Source organism: Chelonoidis abingdonii, chromosome 25 (genome assembly GCF_003597395.2).
Source record: "Chelonoidis abingdonii isolate Lonesome George chromosome 25, CheloAbing_2.0, whole genome shotgun sequence".
Lineage (NCBI taxonomy): Eukaryota > Metazoa > Chordata > Testudines > Testudinidae > Chelonoidis > Chelonoidis abingdonii.
In genome coordinates this window covers 1514246-1539421 of record NC_133793.1, presented here as the reverse complement: position 1 = coordinate 1539421, position 25176 = coordinate 1514246, and the positions used below count along the sequence as shown (strand labels likewise).

Here is a 25176-nt window from a genome sequence, read left to right as displayed (position 1 = left end):
CATCCGCAGACAGTTGGAGTATGCCTCTCTTCTCATATGGGTAATAGATTCAGATCAAATATTTCATTGTTGGGTCAATTCTCACAAATGTGGTGCCGTAATGTATTGGGTCCAGACACAAACCCGTGCCCCTCAAACGTTAGGATTGTTAATAATTGTGCCGTTTTTGGTCCGACCATCCCTAGTCTAATAAGTAAGGGTTGTGTATTGTCGTGTTATTTTTTCAGTTATTGCAACTCACATAAATGCACTTCTGGGTCTAGCCGGACAGAACACAAGTGCCACAATAACTATTAAGGCCCCCTGGATCTTGGGTGAGCAGCAACATGGTTTTTTTAAGACCTTTCTCCCTCACCCTGTAGAGACCTTACTGAGTGAACCTCCAGCACGCCAAGATCAGGGTCCATGTTTATCCTAGCTCTACTGTGCCCGTTCCATTACTACGTGACTGTTTTGGATAGAAGCCCATTTAAAGAGCTATTACAGAATGCGCGATCCAGGTTTTGCTGTGGCCCTCCCAAATTCTCCCGGTCTGAGTAATTGGTGACCAGAGCTCCCATGTGCGACAATTTGGCCTTTCTATTAGCATATATATAGAACCGAGTCCAGTGTAAGTGGCTATCGCTCCACTAAACGATAGAATTAATACATCACTGATGTATACTAGAGTCCGAGTCTGGGCTACTTTGTACTTATTTAACCCGCACGCACCCACGCGCCTACTCCCCAGCCTTGTTATAGGAGCAGAGAATTTATTCCACCCTCTTCTCTCCCTTTCCCTGTTCCCTATTTATAATATTTCTTCTGCCACACCTCTCTCTTTTTCCCCCTATTCATTTAAACAGGAATTGTTTATCCCTCGCTGTTCCTCCCTGCTGCTTGTTTAATTCAGTGATTCTGCAACCCAACATATGTTAGTTCATGGCTGAAAAATTCTGAACCCACGTGTTCAAGTGGTTCTAAAACGAACCAAATGAGTTCAAGCCAGTCCCAATTCAGAGTATTAAAACGGGCATGAGCATGTTGCCAAATAATGACAAGTAGTTGCACTTTGCCGACAGCACGGTAATCAGGAAAGAGCTGCCTTCTGGTGTTGAAACATTCTCGGTTGCGACAAGCGGCAGTCGCAGGACATTCTGATAATTCCTTTCATGCAAGAGTATGACTTTGGAAAACTTTGGCTTCCCCTGCCGTCTTGCACATTGTCAGCTATGGGCTTGCGTAGTGCGGGAAGTAAACATTATTCAGAAAGTGAACCTTCGGGATGTCTTGATATTTCCATGCGGATCAGTCCCTGTTTAGCAATTCATCTAATTTTTTACCCTAACTTCACTCCACTCTACTCCGTGCAGCAGCGTTGCTATTTGTCACGGACTAAGCAGCGTACACCCGAGCGGCGTCGACTCAGCCAACTTCAGACTGTATGTTAGGAAAAAAATTTGGCCCCTTTTGTCAAGTTTGCAACAGGCATGAGCACATGGCAAAAGAAGCGTCCCATACTGCCACGCCATCAACTCATAAGCCAATTGCTGCGGTGATCCATTCGATTCAGTTACGATGAACCAGGCTCAGGATCTGTCCCAATTGATTAGCACCCGCGCTTGCTTGAAACTAAGGAGGGAAAAGTTACACTTGTTTTCTTGGCATTGCCCAATGTGACGGCTTTTAAGGCATTGGTAGAGGTGAATGAGGTTGAGAATTTAGTCGTTTGCTAATTTCAGTTTTTTACACCCTCCGGAAACCTGGGAACTGTTTTCTGAATAAGGGACGATTGGGGAATTGATACTGGGACTGATTTATCTCGGGCGTGTCCTCAGGTCGTGTAAGGGAAAGAAGAACTGGAAATGAAGTCGACTCATCAGCCATCAGAACTGACTGGGCTGTTTTACGAGTTAGGCCTACGACAGAGGGTGGGCAGGGCGCGGTGCAGAGATGAGGTGGGAAACCTGGCTGGGTAGGGGGGTAGGTTGCAGGGGGCGTGCGATTCGGAGGATGCGGGGGCGGAGGAGGGTCGCCGCCTGGGGGGGGCCAGAGGGGTGCAGATGGGGAAGTTGGTAAGGCGCAGTCGGTGGCCCGGTGGAAGGGCGGCCGTGGGGGCAGACGGGGAAGAGTGGAGCAAGCCGGAATACAGAAGGCTTCCATTGGGCGGTGGCAGGATCTTGCAGACGGGAAGTTTACCGGGGTAGCAGCACCGGGGAGCTGTGTTTGGCAGAGAGGAAGGCGACAGACGGGGAAGTTGTGGTGCGGCGAGGCGACCGGAGGGCAGGTTAGCCCAGAAACCCAGGCCGCAAGACGGGGAGAGGGTCGGGCGAGGGGACGGGTCTAGGTGCTTCCGAGGCGTACGCAAGGGTTCGGGATTGTGAAAAGCAAGGACATAATGAGCGGTGAGGCAGACGGAACCGCGGAACCCGGACTACATAAGAAGGTGGCAAGAGGGGGTGCCGTCAGAAACGGTGGGAAGTGGGCGGGGGTGGAGGTTCAGGCTCCGGTGGGTTTGGTCGTCGGGGGGGAAGGGGGCGTGGGCCGGCGCGCGCTCGGGGGGAAGTTGGGGGGACGTTGGCCCGGGGGGTGGCGGGGCGCAGACGGGGAAAGGGGAGCGGGCGGCGCGCGCGGCGCGGGGGGGTCGGTACCGGGGTTGTGCTGGCGTCGGACGGGTTGATGCTGCTCCGGCCCTTGTAGCGGGGCTTCAAAGGCGCTCGGCGGCCGGGGCTCTGCGGGTCGCTGCCCGAGGCGGAGGGGACGGGGCAGCGGAGGGTCTCGCGTCTCTCGCGGGCGGCCCCACGCGCTGAGTGGATGAACCCGGGAAGCAACACAGAGCACTTCTTGCGGCGACGTACGTATTTCCGGGCGTGACGGTTACTTTGGCAAACCGGGCCGCCGCCCGAAACCCTGCGGCGTCCGTAGCTGGGCTCGGGTTGGATCTGACATCCGTGATCACCACCGGCCCTAGTGACCGGGGACCATGACATCAACCACCTGCGGCTGCTCACACAGCCATGACATCACCAGGGCCATGGTGCACGGCCATGACATACCACGGCCCCTAGTGACACGGGGCCATGACATTACAGGGCCATTTGACACCGGCGGCCATTGACATCACCACCTTGCGCTGCTACACTAGCCATGAATCACCAGCGGGCCATGGGACACAGCCAGACACCACCACCTGCGCTGCTCACACTAGCCATGAATCACCAGGGCCATAGGTGACATGGGGCCATGACATCACACCTGCGCGTGCTCACACTAGCATGAACTCACCAGGGCCATGGTGAACACGGGCCATGACATCACACCGGCCCTAGTGACACGGGGCCATGACATCACCACCTGTGCTGCTCATACTAGCATGACGATCACCAGGCCATGGTGACATGGGCCATGACATCACCAACCTGCGCTGCTCACACTAAGCCATACGATCACCAGGGCATGTTGACACGGGGCCATGACATCACCACAGCCTGTGACAGCCGGCCATGAATCACACCTGTGCCTCTACTAGCCAGACATCCCAGGGGCCATGGTGGACATTGGGGCCATGACTCACCACCTGCGCTGCTCACACTAGCCATGACATCACCAGGGCATGGTGACACGGGGCCATGACATCACCACCGGCCCGTAGTGACACGGGGCCATGACATCACCACCTGCGCTGGCTCACACTAGAAAAACCATGACATCACCAGGGCCATGGGACACGGGGCCAATTGAACATCACCACTGCCGCTGCTCACACGAGCCATGACAATCCCGGGCCATGGTGACACGGGCCATGACATCACCCACCGGCCCTAGTGAACGGGGCCATGGACATCACCACCTGCCGACCTGCGCCGCTCACACTAGCCATGACATCACCAGGGCCATGGTGACACGGGGCCATGACATCACCACCTGCGCTGCTCACACTAGCCATGACATCACCACCGGCCCTAGTGACATGGGGCCATGACATCACCACCTGCGCTGCTCACACTAGCCATGACATCACCAGGGCCATGGTGACACGGGGCCATGACATCACCACCTGTCCTGCTCACACTAGCCATGACATCACCATAGGCCAGAGTCACACTGGGCCATGACCATCCCGGGGCAGGTCTACACTACAGCCCTGCATGCAGCTGTGCGGCTTTGCTGAAGATGCTCTAAGACGGGAGCGCAGCGGCTAGCGCCGGCCACACGGCGGGGTAAGGTTGGTATAACTACGTCACGTAGGGGTATGGACTTTGCACACCCCTGCACAACAGAGTTTTACCAAAGGAAGCGTGTAGTGTAGACCTGGCCCCAGTCTCATCTCAGATGGAAGCTGTTCCATACACTCATTTGTATTGCCCTTCCCTGTACCCTTTCCCATCCTAATAAAGCTTTTGTGAGATGGGGCAGCCAGAACTGCACACGGTTTCCACGGTGTGGGCGTACAATGGATTTATATAGTAGCATTGTGGTATCTTCTGTTTTATTATCTATCCCTTTCCTAATAGTTCCGGACATTCTCTTAGCTTTTTTGACTATAACTGCACACTGAGCAGATCTTTTCAGTGAATTATCCATGATGACTCCAAGATCTTCTTGAGTGCTAACAGCTCATTTATATCCTCATAATTTTGTGTATAGAGTTGGGATTATGTTTTCCAATGTGCATTACTTTGCATTTATCAACATTGAATTTCATCTGCCATTTTCTTGTCCAGTCACTCAATCAGACTCTTAAAATTCACAGCAGGTTTCTGTCCAGCCTAAATATGGCTTTGCTCTCAACATCTCTAAGTGCCTTTTACTCTGTTGTTTAGCCATGGTGGCATTGTATGGGCCTCTCACTGGTTTTTGTATTAGCTGTACTCCCCTCTCAATATCTACCTATCATCTCTTGTCTTATTCTTGGATTGTAAGGTCCTTGGGGCAGGATCCCTGAGTTGACTTTGTTCTGTGTTTGTAGAGGGCCTGGGACAACGGATCCTGCTCCATGACTGGGCTCCTAGGTGCTAAAGTGATAATAATTATGAAATCATAATAAAATAATAATTAATTTATAATAACATTGAATTGCAAAAAGACAGAGGAGTTAAAAGAGTGTGTCCAGTGCTGGAGATTGGTAAAGACCAATCAAAAAAACAATTGCAAAAATCCATGGATGAGTTCATCCCTTCTTTGAACAGAGGCTAATTTCATTATGAGTGGAGCTGACGTGAAATCCAGCCAAATCTTCTCATTTTTTCAAACAATATGGTGTATTGTTTCTCTTTCCTTTCAAACTCTCCTGAGCTTGCTGGGTTTATCACCTTCAGTTCCAAACAACTGAGCCATTTACTCTTGCTTATTTCAAAGCAGATGTCTACCAGAGCCATTAATCTTCTGATTATACTACATGGAATCAGACAGCAAATCAGATTACTAGATGGCTGATCCTTATTTACTGATCTCAAAACAAATCTTGCAGTCAGCATTTTCCTCCACGTATTTTTATGAATAACCTGCTTTCTAAACAGACAAAGCAAAGGAACAAAACAATCCTCCAAGTCACTTGAAACACACATTTCCTGTACTGTAAAATGAGCACTGGCTCCTAATTTGTTACCCTGATTTTGCACTTTCTTCTTTGGAGTAGCCATGTGATGTTCCGGATGTGAAATCACTTCAAAGGGAGATGGAGTCACTATATGATGGAATTTATTTGTGAAAATACTTGACTATACAAGATTTCTGTTGCAGAAAAGGATTGCTCCATTTTGGGACCATTACCATTTAACAGGGCCCTGTCCCCTGTTCCACACTCAGTCCTTGCTTAGGCAAAAACGCTCATTGAAGGTTATGGAAATGGTGCTTGAGTAGTGACTTCAGGATAGGACTGTATACTGGTTTATAGTTCTCTTTGCAAAAGGAAAGGAAAGCCCATGAAGCTACTCCCCCACTAGGGTTGCCAACTTTCTAATCACACAAACCCAAACACCCCTGCCCCCCACTTCCCACCCCTTCCCTGAGGCCACACCCCTGTCCTGACCCTTCTCCGAGGCCCCACCCTGCTCACTCCATCCCCTCTCCCTTTGTCATTCGGTCTCCCCAACTTCACTCACTTTCACCAGGCTGGGGCAGGGGATTGGGGTGTGGGAGGGGGTATGGGTTCTGAGCTGTGGGGTGGGACCGAGGGGTTCAGAGTATTGGAGGGGGCTCTGGGCTGGGGCAGGTGGTTGGGGTGCACGAGGGCATGTGGGCTCTGAGAGGGGGTTTGGGTGCTGGAGGGGGCTCAGGGCTGGGGTGCGGGAGAGGGTGAGAGGCGCTTACCTCATGCGGCTCCCAGAAACAACCAGCATGTTTGGCTCCTAGGCTTAGGGGCAGCCAGGCAGCTCTGCGTGCTGCCCCTGCCTACAAGCACCACCCCTGCAGCTCCCGTTAGGTCCCAGGCAACTGGAGCTGTGGAGCTGGTGCTCGGGTCAGGGGCAGTACACAGAGATCCCGTGGCTGCCCCTGTGCCTAGCCAAACATGCCGGTTGCTTCTGGGAGCTGCGCAGAGTCAGAGCAGGTAGGGAGCCTGCCTTAGCCCCACTGCACCTTTGACCGGACTTTTAGCCACCTCTTAAAATCTCCCAGATTGATTTCAGTAACCACCAGAAGATTGATGCCGATTCTGGTAGACTCCTGGCCAATCCAGGACATTTGGCAACCATATCCCTCACAGAAAGCCATTCAGGGAGTGACCTCCCCACAGCAGGGCTAGAGGCAATACTTTACCTACTGGATAGGCTAAGCAGGGCAGTCCTTCCCTGGCCTAAAAAGAGGGTGCCACAGTCATCCAAGAGGAATGGAGAGCTGTATTTGCAAGGACACTGACAATGGAATTTTCATTGTTTTTCAAATTTTGTTTTACCCACAGAAAAATAATAAGAATCCTTAGTCTCCGAGTGAAATCTATTGCATCCTGAAATGTCTCCATGCAGACTGGATGCTGGTTTATTATGGTAGCATTGGGCATAGAGGCACCATTTTGTTGTTGCAGGGATGCCCATGGATGCACTGGGTTGGTATTGTAGGGTTGGTCATGGTGGCCCCACCTTGTGATAGCAGTGATGCTCATGGGTTCACTGGCTTGTTAGTGTGGGGTTGTTGGCAATGATTTTTAAAAACAGAATTGATAAGACTGAAGCATGTTTTAAGCAGTCATGTTAAGAATTGCATGGACATTGCAAACAAATGCAAGAAAACAAGTTGGGGTGAATTGTGTATATAACATCCCTGTATATGTATATAGTCATGTCACTGCCAGATTTGAATAGACATTGGACAAGATCCTCACCTACTGCCTCAGAGAAACTACCCTTTCCAGGATCCAGCCCTAGCTGAGGGTCTGGCTCCTCATTTTCAAATACTTCTCGTTAGCACTGGAGTGGGAAATGTACTTTATTGGTTTTAGAATTTCTGCTAAGGCACTTAAAAATGAGGCTGTTTGGTTTTTTTATGACTTGCAGCATTTTGCTTTTTGATCCTGTGGTCTGAGGTACTTTTAATTTTTGAAGTGCTCAAAAGTGATTTGTAAGATGATGTTAATAGCCTCTAATTTTCAGTCTGTTTTGGATAAGCCTAGAATTTCTGGTTTTCTCTTAGTGGAATTAACTGTGCCTTAAGCATTTACAAAACACACACTGATGTGGGAATTAAAAAAATTGATTCCAAATTGTGGATAATTGTTTAAGCTATCAGACTTAAGGCTTATGCCGAAGAGTTTTCCCAGGACTGGTGTGTTTTCTATTAGAGTTGATATCAATCTGTCAAATGATCCTTTTGATTTTCAAACTCTTAGACTAAATAGTTGAGTAATACTTGCCTTCCTTTCCCCCCCTTTCCCTCCCTTTTCGTTACGAAAACACTCTTTTTATTGTTAACTAAAATCTTGGACTGCTTCCAGAAAATTAATGTTTGTTTCTTTGAAAGAATAGAAAAAGTGAGTTTCATAAATGTAGCGTATGTGATGGAGAACTCCTGTTATAAATGCCTGCTGGATCCTGAGGGCATCTGGATTGGTTTGTTGGGGGAATTTCTGCCTTTCAAAGGAGTTGGCACAAAGGCCACAAGGCTGATCTCCCCAGGCTTGAGAATGGGAAGTCCTGTCGTTCAAATCCAGATGTACTGAGTGGGCTGCACACATTTATGCTTCCATTGAGCAGAAAGGGTGAAATACAGGGAGTTTATTGACATTAATGTGTGTTCCTTCTTTCATCTTCAAAATGCAACATCTTTAAACACCTTTAGACATTTTTAAATCAGCAGATCCAGATAACTTGCATCCAAGAATTTTAAAAATCTGGCTGAGGAGCACACTGGACCATTAACATTGATTTTTGATAAGTCTTGGAGCATTGGGGAGGTTCCAGAAGGTTGGAAGAAAGCTAATGTTGTGCCAATTTTTAAAAAGGGTAAATGGGAGACCTGGTTAATTATAGGCCCCTCAACTTGATATTGATCCCGGGCAACATAATGGAGCAGTTGATATGGGACTTGATTAATAAAGAATTAAAAGAGTTAATGTCATTAATGCAAATCACCATGGGTTTTGGAAAATAGATCCTGTCAAGCCAATGTCATTTTTTTATGAGATTACACATTTGGTTGATAAAGGCACAATTGTTGATTTCATAAATGTAGACTTCTGTAAGGTGTTTGACTTGGTACGGCACAACATTTTGATTAAAAAATTAGAACGACGTAAAGTTAACCTGGGTCACATTAAATGGATTCTAAACTGGCTAACTGATAGGTCTCAAATTGTAACTATAAATGGAGAATTGTCATCAAGCTGGTCTATTTCCAGAGGGATCCTCCACAGGGGTCGGTTCTTGACCCTACACTATTTAATATTTTTATCAATGATCTGGAAGAAATAATAAAATAATCACTAATAAAATTTGCAGATGACACAGAAATTAGGGGAGTGGTAAATAATGAAGAGGACAGGTAACTGATTCAGAGTGATCTGGATTGCTTGGTAAGCTGGGTGCAAGCGAACAGTATGCATTTTAATACAGCTAAATATAAATGCATACATTTAGGAACAAGAATATCAGTGTGATCGGGCACCTGCCCCACACTGGGCTCTAAGAGATTAATAGAACCCTAGGTAGGCTGTGTAGGAGGCAATCAGAGAAGGGCTGAAGGGAGGAGCCAATCAGGGTCAAGCATTCCCGTATAAAAAGGGAGCTGCAGAGCAGAGGAGGGGAGTTCTTTGCTGGGAGTCCAGGGAGGAAGATCTGTGTCTCTGGAAAGCTGAGAGAAGTGCCAGCACTCTGGATGGAGCAGTACTGTTAGCAGGGACCAGGGGAGTGAGTGACAGCTCCTTGCTGGCTGCTGGGGTTTGCAGAGGCCCTGACGCAAGGGCAAAGAGGATTCTGGGGCCATGAGGAAATGGCCAGACAATTTTCTGTAGTAGCCACTAAGGGAAGTGGCAGAACAGTGGACTGCTGGTCCCCTGGAAGTGGGGAGCACAGTGGGTGACATGACCGGAGATTAATGGTGACCAGATACTCAACACAATTAATATTAACAACATGGGGGAAGGAATGCAAGCCAAAATAGGGAAGGAACATGTTAAAGAATATTTAGATAAGTTGGATTCAGGATGGCAGGGCCTGATGAAATTCATCCTAAGGCACATAAGAAAGTAGCTGAAGCAATTTTGGAACCATTAGCAATGATCTCTGAGAACTCGTGGAGGACAGGCGAGGTTTCAGAGGACTGGAGAAAGGCAAATATAGTACTTGTTTTTAAAAAAGGGAACAAAGAGGACCTGGGGAGTTATAGATCAATTAGCCTAACTTTGGTACCGAGAAAGATACTGGAACAAATTATTAAAGCATCCGTTTGTAAGCACCTAATGGAGAACAGAACTGTAGGGAAGAGCCAGCATGGATATGTCAAGAACAAATCATGCCAAACCGACCTATTTTCCTTCTTTACTGGACTAATGGATGGAGAGAAGAAATAGACATGATTTATCTTGATTTTAGTAAGGTTTTTTGACACAGTCCCACATGCCATTCAAACTAGAGACCTGGGCTGGGCTACATTACTATAAGGTGGGTGCACAACTGGTTGAAAGACCGTACTCAAAGAGTAGTTATCCATGGTGCACTGTCAAACTGGGTAGGCTTAGCTAGTGGGGTTCCACAGTGGTCAGTTCTGGGTCTGGTACTATTCAATATTTTCATGAATGACTTGGAAAATGGAATGGAGAATATGCTGATAATATTTGCAGATGACTCCAAGCTGACAGGGGTTGCCAATACTTCAGAAGAAAAAGCCCTGGGTGTTATGGTGGATCGAAAATTGAATATGAGTCAAAATGTGATGCAGTTGCAAAAAAGTCTAATATCATTCTGGTATGTATTAACAGGCATGTCGTATGTAAGACAGAGGAGGTAATTGTCCTGCTTTACTCAGCACTGGTGAGGCCTGAGCTGCTGTATTGGGTTCAGTTCTGGGTGCCACACTTTAGGAAACGTAGACAAATTGGAGAGAGTCCAGAGGGAAATAACAAAAAAGATAAAAGATTTAGAAAAACTGACCTATGAGGAAAGGTTAAAAAATGGGCATGTTTATTCTTGAAACAAGAAGACTGAGCGGGAACCTGGTAACAGTCTTCAAATTTGTTAGGGCTGTTATAAAAAGGACAGTGATCAATTGTTCTTCATGTCCACTGAAAATAGGACAAGAAGAAATGGTTTAATCAGCTGCAAGGAAATTTTGGTTAGCTATTAGAAATAACTTTTTAACTGTGAGGGTAGTAACGCACTGGAATAAGCTTCCAAGAGAGACTATAGAATCCCCAACATTGGCGGTTTTTTAGGTACAGGTTGGACAGTTTATAAGGGATGGTCTAGGGTTACTTGGTCCTGCCTGAGCACAGGGGGCTGACTTGGTGACTTCTCGAGGTTCCTTCCAGCCCTACATTTCTATGATTTTATGATGTTCTAAGAGGTTGGTTAAGTTATTCTTTCCATAGTGTTAGGAACTGGAGTTTTCATTCTTTCTGGCAAGCATCGTCTGCAATAGATCACCTCCATCTTTCTTCAAGGTTTTCAATGATCAAGGAGCAAATCAAGGAGAAAGTCTCTTTCTGAGACTTGAATCTATTCAGAGCACTTTTTCAGAGTGGTGTGGAGCTACTGTATTTGCTGTTAGTTTAATGGTGCTAGGATAAAGGCAACACCAGCCCAGAGACTCCATTCACTGCACTGGTCCCCACAGAATACCAGGGCAGATTTACGTTTCAGTATTAGTCTTCAAGGTCCTCCAAGGCGGCACAAGAATTCTCAGATACTTCACCACAACGTCTCCTGATGACGCTGTCCCACTGATGAAGCTGTCATCCTCTAGGGTGAAGCTTGTGCAGGGAGACAGGGCTTTCTTAACAGACCCCAGATCTCATTGCCTTTGATTTATTCTTCCCACAGCTGCAACTCAAATCAACAAAGAAAAGAGAGCAGGAGGAAGAAGAGAGCAAAAAAGGAGGTGATGGTAAGAAAACAGGGAGAATGAAGGAAATGAGCAGTGATTGACTTTAATGGCACCTGTGGGTGCTCAATACCCTGCAGGATTGAGTCCTCTGAGACCAGGGTGCTCAACCCCATGCAGTTCTCTTAGATTTATATAGCCTGACTGACCACTGTGTCATTCTGTTGAAGGCCATGGAGTTATGGCAGCGTTGTGAATCAGGCCAATGATCTCTGTTATATGCATAAAGTATTTATTAGGAATCTGGAATATAAACATAAATATTCTCTCTGAAAATAAAGTAAGACAGGAAGATTTTGTGATCTGAATTTATTAGGCATACAATGTGATTTATTCTCCAGAAAGCTGTGCATCTCATGTGCTGCATTTTATCTTCTAGCAGTCCGTGTCCGGTGATTTTGCATAGAATCTGTCCATGTGCAAGATGGATGACACACAAGAATCTAGCCAGGCTGCATTGCACTGGTTGTAAATAATACTATATAATCTACCTACAACACCCAGACCACTATTTGTTCTCAGCAGGGCTCTGCTGCTCTTCAGACACCAGTGGAGTGCTGGCAGACTGTTCTGCCTGAACTGTAGTGTGGTATTCAGCCGGGTACAGTATATTATCCTCTATATAAATACCATCAGAATGATTTATTTGGGATGACTGGTTGTATAAAGTTGGGATTTCTGTCATTTAAATGGAGATTTAAAAAAAATAATGTTCAGCTTTACCTTCCCTTTCTGTGAGGTCCATTGATTTAATAAAATCTGTCAATATCAGCCAAATCTCCTCTCAGCTTTCCTTCAACAATGTAACCCAAATAATAGCATCAAAGAGCACTGAGGCCACCATCCGAATATCCTTCCTTTCATCAAAGCCAGGACTACTTCGGAGTGAAAAATCATTTGAATGTAAATATGAACTAAAACATGTATACATTCCCTCCATTTCGATGGGATTAGAAGGTTAGTAAATTATTATTTGAGAATTGTGTGTGTGCACATTTTAAACCAAACTGTGGCAGGTGAAAATCTGGATTTATATTAAACATGGAGGGTGCAAGCATAATACTTACAACCAGTCTGTGTTTGATGAGATGGGTCTGTCTCAGCGTCGAAATCTCAGCAAATGAGCTAGAAATTAAACAATTTCAAAACTGAGAGTTGTAGAGTGGTGATATTTTGTTCCTTCTCCACTGCTCTAGTTCCATCAGAACTGGGAAAAATGATCCAAATGCTAAGCAAACTATCTGGAAGCTATGCATGCAGATTTTGAAAAGAAATCTGCCATTGACTTGATGTGGGTAAAAGTATTTTTGTCTCACTAATTTAAACAAAGACATCTCTGTCCAAAGGAGCTTTCAACAATGTCCATGAATCGATCAATCTCTCCCTCTCTCTCTCTCTCTTTCTCTATCTGTGTGAATAGCACAGAACACTCTTCCAATTCCATAAAAGCCACTATACAAATGGTTCCAGCACCACTGAGAGAGCATTAACATGCAATTGAACTGAGATGAATGAAGCCCTCCTAAAAAATTCCCAAATTGGGACCAGTCGCACCCCCAAGCATTCCCCAGGCTTTTGAGCCTAGGCGCCTCTTCTTGGAAACATGTTGGCTAAAGGCAAAATACTTTTAAATCCCCAAACACAAACCAGCTCTCTAGGGATGTCAATGAACATGCAAAACACGGGGGCAGAGTGGGGGAATCATGAACATTTTCAAAAAATTTCAGAAAAAAAATGTCCGGTCAAAGTTTTCTAAAAGAATAGATTTAAAGGAAAATCACATTTTTTTACTGAAAAATTTCAAAACTAAATGTTTTTGTTTTGTGTTTTTCCATTTTGTTGCTGAAACAGGGAGAGAGAGGAAAAAAACTAAAAAAAACACCCCAAAATGTCACAAAATGAAATTGTTTTGCAAAATTTTCAGTTTTAAAAAAAAACCCATTGAAGAATTTCGACTAGCTCTAAGTGGATCCAAACCAAACCTCAGGTGATGAGACAGCCTAGACACACCTGGCACTAATGGGTGACCCCTCCCTGCACTAGCTGTGGAGCAGAAAGATCTGAGTGACATTTGTGTAGAAAGTTTTGAGGGTCAGACACCTCTATGGAATGTATTGCTTTGACAGGAAAAGCAGCCATTTCCAAAACAACCCAGCAGAGAGGACTGGAAACCTTTGTCAACAGCCCTCGCTAATGCCCGAGGGCCCCACTGCAAGTTAACAGATTTGGAGTGAAAATCCTCCCTGACACAGGGTTCGCACAAGGGCTATGCACACTTAAGCTGTCAGGGCTGAGATGAAACTGAAGTGTTGCCTAGGCTTTGTAGCCTCCTCTGAAATAACAAGTAACTGACAAACAAACATGACAACAACAGCAAATCAAAGATGCTGCAGCACCACATGCAGTTATCTTGATGTGCAGTTTAGTTTTTAAATATGGAGGCTAATATTGGATATTCTGTACTGTAGGGAATCCTGAGTGGTAACAGCCAGGAATAAATTATCATGAATCGTTCATGCCCTCTCTCTCTGCTCTTCACTCCTTGCTGAGGAGTGGATTGGGGCCCTGGGGATGGAGGTGGAAATTAGCAAAGTGAGACTCCCGAAAGGGTTACTGGATATTGCTGATGAGCAGCTGGAGGGGAAAAGGTCCATGTTAGGTACAAAGCCACAATACAAACAGGCTACTTATCTCACAGCTTGCTGATAACAGAAAATAAAGTGAGACCCAGTCTTTCAACTGGGGAGCTCTCTTCCAGAATTCATCTAAACATGATCTATAAACAGTTGAAAAGGCAAGTTTTGAGACCCTCTGCGCTCTCTGCCTGGCATGCTGCTCATTTATCATTGTGCTGAAATGGAATCCCCTTGAAAAGATATAATGGCTGCTTCTTCACTTAAATACAAAGTGGATGATGGGCCCAAAGGCCTTGCTGTCAGCACGACAGGCACAGAGAGCTTGGTGCAGTTCTGGAACTGGGACAGCTATGCGGCTCCCACATTCTGAACCCTGCGAAAACTGCACTAGAGCAGGTGGGCCAAAGAGAGAATTCCAGTAGCTTTTCCTAGAATTGCAGCTGCATGGACTTGTGCTTCCGAAATACAACGCGTGCTCTTCCCAGCTAGCCGCCAGGGCGGACTTGTAAGGAGATACAGCCAGTCACGTCAGGAGGCCACGCGTGACCTCAGAAGGCATCAGCACATTACGTGTCGGGGGCAGCTCTCCCCCAGTGCATGTACCTCTGGGAAGCACTGGTTGCTTTCGCACTCTGCCACAGCCAGGAAGCAGAGCAGGAACAACAAGGGTAATAACCAAAACCCTGCTGAGTGCTAGGGATCAGCGGGGTGGCAGGTCAGCTCACTCTGATCCCCCCTGGGGGCAGGACAACTTGCCCCTGACACCCCTGGGAGGGTGGGCAGTTTGCCCAGGATACTGGCCTGTGGGGCAGGGCATCTCGCCTGGGCCCATCCCTCAGGAGCAGTGATTTGGGCTGGATCTTAAAGGGATGAAGAAGGGTCTGCAAATATCTACACCAAGGGACGCATACTTTGAAGGATAAGACCTGTGGGGCAGGTAGAATTCATTTCTTACTGGTATGCTGCACCAGCTAAAGGGGGGGCATGTCACCTCCCCATGTGACTCCTCACATGACCACCCCCTGTCCCCAGCCTGGAGTCCCGTGCTCTCCTCTTCCCCTCCCCATGCTTCATCCCACGTTACCTGAGGGCGCTGTGTCCTCCTCCTGCTGCGCCAAAGACTTCTGAACCGCAGGGCTCTCCGGAACTGCAGGGCTGAATGGAGCAGAACGTGAGGCGGCCCCACATCGGCAGCTCCTCCAACGTGGCTGTACCACCCCCAGCCCTGTCCTTCAGCGGGGCTGCCTACAGACCCGACAGGAGACGCTAGAGCAGGGGTAGGCAACCTATGGCGCGGGTGCCGAAGGCGGCACACAAGCTGATTTTCAGTGGCACTAACACTGCCTGGGTCCTGGCCACCGGTCCGGGGGGCTCTGCATTTTAATTTAATTTTAAATGAAGCTTCTTAAACATTTAAAAAACCTTATTTTCTTTACATACAACAATAGTTTAGTTATGTATTATAGACTTATAAAAAGAGACCTTCTCAAAATGTTAAAATGTATTACTGGCACGTGAAATCAGAGTGAATAAATGAAGGCACCACTTCTGAAAGCTTGCTGACCCTTGCGCTAGACACAGCTGCATGGAAGGGCTGGGGATGGTACAGGCGCACCAGAGGAGCTGCCGGTGTGGGGCCGCCGTTCTGCTCCTCCTGTCTTTCCAGTATGACGGACCGGCTATAAATAGCTTACTGGTACTGTGTACCAGATCGGACCTCCCTGCTTGCACCACTGGATAAGACTGAGTACAGTGCTTTGGGTAAAATTCACCCTGTAGACAGAGGCTGCACAAAGTGTGTGCTGCTTCAGCCTCTTGGAAGCCCTGTGGGCCACAGGCCTTGTGCTGCACAGTGGCAAATTTCACACGGGGGATTAAATCTTTGCTAAAAAGTGGGGAGACCTAGAGAGTGCTGGTGCTAATTCTAAGCCAGTCCAACTGGTGACATGCAGATGAATGGTTTTCTAATGGATGTAAAGGTTCTGCGCCCTTTTCTCCCTGCAGAGACTGAAGTGCACTTTCTCTATTAGGTTTGGGAGGAGTCTGAACAAAGGAACCAGCACCTTCCTCAGTTCAGCACAGAATCCTTTCAGCTGCGACTGTCGTCAGAATCGCAGTGTCAAACAACTGGTGGTTTGCTGTAACCTCTAATTTTCTCAACTTGCTGCATGATGGGAAATTCCCGATAGGGCTTACTGAACACAGACAGGGATTGTGAAAGTGAATGACGACTGATTTGTGGCTAGGATGCAGCTGGCAACATTTTCTGAGATTTTCTGAAAGCTCTTATGAGTTTTCCTTCTGCAAGCGAGGCCCTGCCCCACGGGTCACCAGCCTTCACAGGGGCTGAGCCATGAACCACACGCTTGGAAATTTAGTTGTCATTTTGTTGGATTTTTTTTTTAATTTGAAATAAATTTTTGAAGCCATTTCAGGGCAGACATCTCTGATCTCTTCTCACAAAGGTTTAACATATATTCTCTTACAGCTTAAAACACAAAATAAAGGAAGGGGGAATAGAAACAGGCCACTGCCTTTGCGTGATTCCAGATCCTTTGATTTGAAATAGTAGCAAATCAGTTCTAGTCTCTGGCTGAAGCTGCATTATGCTGGGGTTTACATGGCTGACTTCTATTTGAGACATTTACTCAGGAATATCTGCATCACTGCCCTCCTCTCTGGTTCACACTTTCTCCCCAGCTTCCCACTGTAAAGTCCTTGGCATTTAAGCTTCATCTCTTATATTTTCTTACTCCTCTTCTTTGAAGTTTGCGTTTTGCAGTCTATGTTGCGTATGTGTGTGGTCTCTGTCAGTCTGTATGTGTGTGTGTAGTTTCTGTGTCTGTCCATCTATCTTTCTGATTGCGTATGTTGTGCAGCAGTGCTCCGGTTCAATAAAGCTTTCATATACATAGCAGCAATGAACTCTTGCCATTGTGTGACTGTAAAGGGGCAGCTATTGAGCAGGGTTAGCAGGAGTCATGGGGACCACAGTCCCTCTCTGCTGGCCTTTCCTTTTCTTGGTGCCAGATTTGGTATCTTTGGTGTCTTTCTGGTTTCTGTTTCCATTCGTGTTATCTCGCTTTTCTTGCTCTTCCTTTCTCTTCCTTTTTCCTGAAACCAAGCAAAGGAGCAAAAATGAGACTACTGAATGGAATGCTGGCTGATCACAGAGCTGAGCACTGCCACTGCCTCGTGACCAGCGGGCACGCTGGCCCCAGTGGCTAGTGAGCGCTGCCGCTGCCTCGTGACCAGCGGGCACGCTGGCCCCAGTGGCTAGTGAGCGCTGCCGCTGCCTCGTGGCCAGCGGGCACTCTGCAGGCCTGTGTTTCTCCTGCTCTCTGAGGAGTTAGGGTGGTTGAAGTGCACTTCCATGAGCTCAGTATTATTTGTATTGACAGAAGGGGTAAGATGACTGAAATTCGAATTTGGTTTTGTCATTTTCCATCCCTGGCAGGGCATGCAGAGCCGGCATTTCCTGGTGTTACAGGCCAGACTCCTTGGCATGATTGGAAAATTCACTTTGTGCATTTGAGAGCCACTAAACTCAACGCCTGCCTTTTCCCCTCTGCTCCTTATTGTCTTCTGCCTGCACGGTTAGGCACTATCCAGAACTGGACTCCCCAAAGCAGCCAGCACAAGTGTAGTCCTAATGCAGTCAGGAAGGGAATGAACAAGCCGCCAGCCTCCATGAGTTCACAAGTCCAGTGACTGTATACAGTACTTTTCATTGATGGGAGGGAGATAGCTTCATGTTCAGAGCAAAGGAATCCACTGGGAACAGCAAAGGGAACACAGCATTCTGCAGTGGGGACTAGAGAGGACGAATACCCCAACCATTGCACTGTAAGTTGGCTATGAGCTCCAGCCCTTTGCTGGTCTGTCCTGGCATGTTTTCTAGCTCCAGAGAAGAAGCTAATGGAATAAGAATGCCAACACACAGCAAACATGGCAAGCTGTGTCCAGGGATGGCTTTTTGAGCTGGATCCTATTAAAAACGAATTGCTCAGTGGCTCATTCTGTTTTTGCAACCAGGTGGTCTTTCTAGTTGTTGTGTTGCACACCGACCCCGAAAGGCTTTTGGCAGGGCTGCGTTCCTATGAAAGGCAAATTGGACACACACTATAAAGAGCAAGGCAAGACGCTCAGTGCCTCATGACACTGCATGAAACGCAGCACAGCTGCTCACATCTGTTGGTTCGGGCTGTGGCAAGGAGGGTCAGGCAGCACGGACGTGTCTGTCCTGTGGAGGTGCAGCACAAAGCAGGGCCTATCTGGGGGCTGGAAGGCCCAGCAGGTCTCAACCCCGGACCTACAGAGCTGCCAGGCAGTGGGGCATCTCCAGGCTGCCACCCAGTCTGCACTCCACTGCCCATGACTCACTGAGGACACAGACCCGGGGAAGTCCCTCCTCAAGGGGTCTGACATGGGGCAGCCTGACAGTTCCTGATTGGCTCCCCGCCCTATACAAACCCAAGGAGCATTCCAGGAAGTCCAGGCAACAGCATGGATCTCAGGTAGCTGCCAGCACAATTCCTCCCCCTGGCTTCTGAGTGCCTGGCCTTGCCCTCAGCTTGATTTGGACTTCGCCTTTGGACTCAGAGTCTGAAACCGGATTCTGACCCTCGGTATCAACCCCAGTCTGGAACCTGACTACGAACTCTCCTGCTACTCCCAGCCCCAGGTTTTCTCCTGCTCTGAGCCTGGTCTCGACTGCCCTTGTCAAGCTCCTGACAGGGCCTTGTTTGTTACATCCTGCAGTGAAACTAAATGTTGATGCCAAGCGAACAGAACGTGTCCCCAGAGGGAGAGGGTGCAATGCCCTGGCATCAGCTTACCTTCAGGGCACTGGTTCTTCTGCACGGTGCATCTCCGGAGCTCTGTGGTGGCAGGACACACGGACACATCTCCAGATGGAGCCTGCAGAACCTTCCGCGATCGCTCTTCATTGCCTTTCTTGAAGCCACACAGCTTCCTTTTCTTGGTGCACGGACCCCAGGGGCCCCACTCGCTCAGTTCACATTGTGCTGCCAGACAGCAAGAGAGTCAGGAGGAAACTACTTTCCCCAGTGCCCCCGACACATCCTGAGAGTCCTTCCCCTCCCTCGTGCCGCCCACCATCCCAGACAGATGTCTGTCTCCCCCAGAGCTGCCTCCGGCGAGGTGCAATCCTTCCCCACATCCCAGACCAGCCAGAGCTCTAGGGTGGAGCCTCCGGCATTATTCAGACACTTAAACAATGTGGAAAAATCTCTTGGGAAGGGAATTTTCCGGGCCTGTTGCAAGACGCTTGGGGTCCAAACGCCAGTTCCGAGCTGCACCGCAACGGGTTGTGGCAATCAAGGGCAGGGACCGTGTAACAAGTCAGCGCCTGAGGAGAAGGCTCTGCCTGCACCTGGCCTCAGCCAGACAGCTCAGGGCATCACCCCCTTGGGGACAGCTCTCCAAGGCCAGTTCTCTGCTCCCCAGCCCAGCAGGGGAATGGACCCTCGGAGCGCATCACATCTGCCTCTCCTCGAACAAGTCACCACCGTCCCTTCCTGCTTTTATACTCGCTCGTCTCCTAGACTCAAGTGGCCTTTCCCTTTCGGCAACCCCAGACGTGGGTCACTACGGACCTCGCCCTCATGAAGCTGGGTGCCGACAACGGCCGCACCTGCACCTTTGGATGTTTGCCTAACCCAAATAGCCCCATGGCTCTGGCCTGCATTCTGCCGCACCCCACACACCTCCCGAACGTCCCTCATTTTGAGGGACCTACCCCACTTGGCCCCCAAGGTCCCTGCATTGCACACAAGCACGGTGCTCCCTCATTTTCACTGCAGAAAATTATTTACTTTATGAACAAAGACTGGCGAAACTGAGGAGCCATTTGCACGAAGGGAAGGGAGCCTGCCACAGTTTAAGTTTCCTGCACAGATAATTTTTGTGTGTGCTCATTTGGGGTCTTTGTCACCCACTGCACCCCACATCTGGGCCTTTAGCAGGTCAGAGGTGTGCTCCCCCTGCCCCCTCCTGAGGCTGTTATATCCTTGAGCCCACCATTTAGGTCGTGAGTCTCAGCAGCAGGTGTTTTCAGAGAAGCAACGAACAAACAATGAAGCAGGACAGTGTGCTGTAGGATCCCCGAAGGTTTGCGCTCCTCCAGAGGGTTGAGTATCTGGCTGTACTTTCACTCATTAGAATGCTGCTGCAGCTAACCCTAGCCCTGCAGGGTTTATTGACATCTTCCAAACCACAACTATGCTTTAAAGCAACTGACACAGAAAACTGATCACGCATTTTGCAACTAAATATTAAATTGCCGAGGGCGGGGAGCTTCCTGCAGAGTTAAGCCCCTGACTGTTTGTTGTTGTTTTTGGTTTTTTTTGCAGATGCAAATATGCAACCACTGAAGAACAAATGAAGATGCAGATTCCTGTTTGCCTGGCTTTGCACAGCACAGCAGGGATGCGGGCAGGGGGGTTCAGGTGCAGGTCTTACAGGGAAAATCTGTCTCCAGGCAGGAAAGGTCACATGTACACTCTGTGTTTCCTGGGACTGGAGGAAAGACTATAGCGCTCCCAGATTTACTGGGATGTTCTCATAGGAAAGAGAAAAGCTTTTCAACAATGTCAGCTGGAATTTCTTGGCTCTTGCCGAACCCTTCAGGTACCTCCAGGTCATCTAGAATGCACCTGCTGAGCTGCTAATTGCAACATTCACATACAGGCAGAGTATATACTTGCTGGACTGCCCACTCTGGCATCCTAGCATGTCACTGCTGCTACTGGGACGTCACTGAAATACAGCAGGTGTGATGGAGGAGCAGCAGCGAAAGTAGGCAAGTATTAATGCGCTGTTGCATACAGACAGGTAGCACAAGCTGAGCCTGCAGAATGTTGCAAGACCTGGCAGACAAATCAATCGCTATAACAGCTTTAATGCCACTTACCAGGACTGCTGCACTCCATAGTGCCATTGGCAGCAGAGTAGCCTTCTGGGCAGGTGGAATAACATCTCCCTTTGTGCAAGTACAAATCTTCCTTACATTTTGTGCAAAAGTTTCGGCTGAAACAGGCCTCACAGTTCTCAATTTTGCATTCTGGGGAGGAAAAAGGAAAAAAACAGCCACATAGTTTGAATTCTACCCCCAGGGCCAAAATCAGCAGATCCATGGATATGATTGAAAAGCAACTCCCGGCAGGCTTCTGTGGCCTTTATGTACAGAAAGCAGAAAGTGTGTATTGCAGTCAAGTTACATTTCAAGGCGGAGACTGGGCACTATCCACTAGAGAGCGAAACGGAAGAGTGGAGCTATGCAAAGGGGAGGTCTAGATACCCTACTGGAAAGCCCTCCTGGCCCCATGGAATCTGCAGACAGCCAGTTTATGTCTCTGAGCATTCTGCCAGGCCTGGTTGTGCTACCAAGAAGGAAACTGGTTTCCTTCTGCCACTGCCACTCTTGCAAGATAGAGCCGCTCTGCTGAAGTTATCACATAATCAGGTTGGGCTCATGTTCAGTTTGACAATCAGCCAAAATGGAAGAACACATGGAGCTGAGTCCAGTTTCGATCACTCCTTAAGCAGCTGCAGCATGGGCTACACAAGCAGGGTGTGGTGCCAGGTTCTATAAAGCTGCTAATGAAATGACCCTAGGATTGTTCGTAGGTCCAATTCACTCACTGGTGTTTCTGTTGGCCCAGCCCCTTGCAATGGAAGACAGACAGACCCAGGCCAAAGACCCAATTCATTACAGATGGGCAGACGAAGGAAGAGGTGGCATCTGGGGCACTGGTTCCCCAGATATCACACAAGATCCTGGAAGTAAGAGCATGCCCACCACAAGACCCAAATCCAGGCGGGTACCCACGCCTGCAGCTATACCTGGGTTACCTTGCGAGGACAGCTATGACACCAGTATGTTAGCATCACTTTGACCTGGTGGATAAGCCAGACCAATCACAAAACAAGAAGTGTCTAATTCTTTGTGTTTGACAGTTCACCTCCGGCCTCAGCCTGCCCCATGCCCATCTTATAAAGACCCATGATAGCAACCTTCCCCTGGCTGATGGGCCCGTGAGGACATTTTGTCTGTCACTGCCTGAGGCTCTCAGTGGTTCCCAACATGCATTGGGTCAGACGCTCAGTTGGTGTAACTGGGTGTAGCTCCATTGACTTGAGCAGAGTTGCACCAATTTACACTCTTTTGCAGTAGCTCCAAGCCACATTTCTGCACTTCCCACCTAATTTGTACAATTTCCTGTTCCTAACAAGAATGACAGCAGTCAGCTCCTAGTCTAGGTCCCTGGGGATCCTGGCCAAAGACAAAGAAACCAAAACGCAAGTCAAAAGCTGAAAGGAGGGGCTGATGTCCAAGCTAACAGATTCCGGACAGGCTTTTCAGGCCATCGTTACGTCAATGTCCACCGATTTATCTCTCTCTGTAGGACAGTCTGTGTGTGCTCTTTCCAACCTTAGGTAAACTCACTTCACTACTTCCACTGACCCTGGCTTGGCAGGAGCCATTAGGTGGCACTGGGAAAGCTTATGGTGCATGCTGCTGCTTCTTAATCTGTTTAAAATAAACCACTATGCGTTTGTGGGTGGAAACGCAGCCATCTCTGCGGGGGAGAGAATTACATTTCCATCTCAGGTGCAAAACAGGATAAATCTCTCTTCTGCTCTCATGCCTTACTCAGGGCTGCAAGCAGCAAGTCACAAAGGGATCCTTTCTGTGGGTATTCTCTGGGCAAGTCACTTTCCCTCTCTCTGCCTTAGTTCCCCCATCCATATAATGGGGATATTACCACCTATCCACCTCCTGGGGGCAGGCAAGGGCTAACTCACTGCAAGCCTTGGATGAGAGGACCTCCCAGGCCCTGGCACTTACTGATGCACTTGTTCATGTCTGGATTGCGAACACCAAAGTACCCCAGTGGACAGGATGGCAGGCAGATCCCGATCTGTCGGATGTCATTCCTCTCCAGCAGTATGAAGAGTTTGGGGGAACATTTCAGGCACCCGTTGAACTCAGAGCACAGGTCACAACCTTTCGCACAGCCGTGACTCACCTCGGTACTGACTGAAAAGGCAAGAGAGATACCCGCAGATTAACACACACATCACAGAGCAGCAAGATTGTCCAGGGGAACTGGTTGCAACAACAGCAGCTTGTTACATAGCCCACTCTCGTGCTGGCTGCGATCTGCTATTCAGGTTAATAAAACATGTTCACAGGGTTTGTGGAATCAGTCCTTGTGGTCAAGTGTCTGCAAGAACCAATCCACCCCCGCCCCAATCTGGGCCCTTTCTGAGCCTCAGCAAAGAGTCCCTGGGCTGAATCAGCAAGAAGACGGAGCCCTCCTCCAGGTCAGCAGTCCTCTCTCCAGTGGGCAGGGGCAGCACGTGTGGGAAACTGCAGGGTGAGTCTGGCACAGGCTTCGATAACAAAATGACAAGCATTTCAGAATTCTTTGCAAAAAAATTTATCAGGCTTCAAAATGGACAAAATGGCTCAGGCCTGAGCTAAGCTGGTCGCTCAAACCCTAACCTCCCAGCCCCAATTTCTGGGCCCTCCTTTGTCTCTGTCTTCTATTTCCCCCTCACTTCAACCTTTTCTTTGCAGTTTGGCAGGCCAGGTGTGGCTCCAGAATGAGCATTTCAGACAGAAGTGTTCCCTAGCTCCAGCTTTAGATCTGCCCAGTCTGTGTGGCGAAGCACATGGCAGAGTGACTAGGTGTGACATCACACTATGGATGGAGCCTTGGCCGCCCCGACATGTGGACAATAGGGGAAACGTAGCAGAATTATGATGAAATGATGGGAGAGGAGGATGTTCTAGTGGGTGTCAGCAGGCACAAATCTGCCCAACACAGGAGTTATCAGAAAGGAGAGATTATAGGAAAACCCTTCGCTATTGGTGTTACTGAGCTAACCCAATCTGTCTTCTGTTTGGTGAAACCTGCCTTGTATCAGCCTGTCAAACCACAACTTTTCAACACTCCAAGCCAACCTTCACCAGAGCTGCACCTCCCTGGCCAAATGCAACCTCATACCAGTGAGAATGTAACTTGAAAGTACAAGACCATCATTAATTTGGTCAGGATTCAGGGCTAAACTTCCAGTGGATAATAGAGGATGGGACACTCTGGGAGACAAGAGAAGCTCCCTGAGATGAGGGAAACAGGCAGAGTCCCTGTCCCATCTATCCTGATGTTCCTTCTAAGCAGACGTTGCTGTTGCTAAGTCAGGGGTGGGGTGGAGAGGATGGAGTGTGAACACTGATACATGCCCAGAGGTATATTGGTTTAGGTACATGCCTCTGGAAAGCCCAGATTCAAATCCCTGCAGGAGATAAACTAGGTCCACCTCGCTGCAATGTTCATGTGTCTGTAGGACAAAACTACTGGCTAATTTGGCCATTTCCACTGACGAGAAGAACCAGGACTCGGCATAGCAGGAGCTGCTGCAGGTCGGGCTGCTGGTGCATGAGCAGAGCTGGGGTGGAGGGGTGAGGAACACGGGTTTGAACGCAGAGCATGCGGCAGCTCAGGGTGGAGGTACATCAGCAGAGCCGGACAGGGAACACTTGGACAGGCTCTCCTCCCTGTTGTAGCTTCTCATTTGAAATTCGCCCCAAAGACTCCCATTTTAACTGGGACTGATACTGCCCGGGTTTTGTGCTGGAACGTTCTCAGAGTCACAAGACATCCTTCCTGCCAGAAAGGTGGCCCAGCTCAAGCTGGCTCCAGAAGAACATTTGAAATCTCCAATTCCAAAAGCCCCTGTGAAGAGAGCTGAGTGTTTCTTGCCAGCAAGCAGCCCTGTGTCTTTGGGCCTAATAGCTCACGCATCATCCCATGGGAGATGGCACTAATGTTCCTGCAGCTTTGAGATGGTTTATTGCTGTGGTGAAATGCTCCCTAGCCCTGGCTCTTAGGTAAGAACGGACCCTTTCATGGCCAATCAGCAGCATCATACAAAAAAAATCCCTCTCTCAGGAGACCTGCCATTAATATTTGATGCAGTGAGTAAGCTCATGGCCCAG

At 48.3% G+C, this 25176-nt stretch overlaps 1 protein-coding gene across 4 annotated transcripts in view; it reads right to left on the bottom strand.

Annotated features, from left to right (window-relative positions):
* Window positions 1-15855: 15855 nt before the first annotated feature.
* The window catches only part of RSPO1 (R-spondin 1), a 42712-nt gene continuing 33391 nt past the window's right edge, over window positions 15856-25176 (bottom strand). For all 4 annotated transcript variants that reach the window (XM_032796290.2, XM_032796291.2, XM_032796288.2 and 1 more), the window contains 4 exons: window positions 23020-23211; window positions 21082-21231; window positions 18986-19174; window positions 15856-17261 (listed from right to left, as the gene is read on the bottom strand). In XM_032796290.2, the coding sequence (XP_032652181.1) occupies window positions 17104-17261; window positions 18986-19174; window positions 21082-21231; window positions 23020-23211 (689 nt within the window). In that variant the 3' untranslated portion in view covers window positions 15856-17103. The remainder of the gene's footprint in view (window positions 17262-18985; window positions 19175-21081; window positions 21232-23019; window positions 23212-25176) is intronic.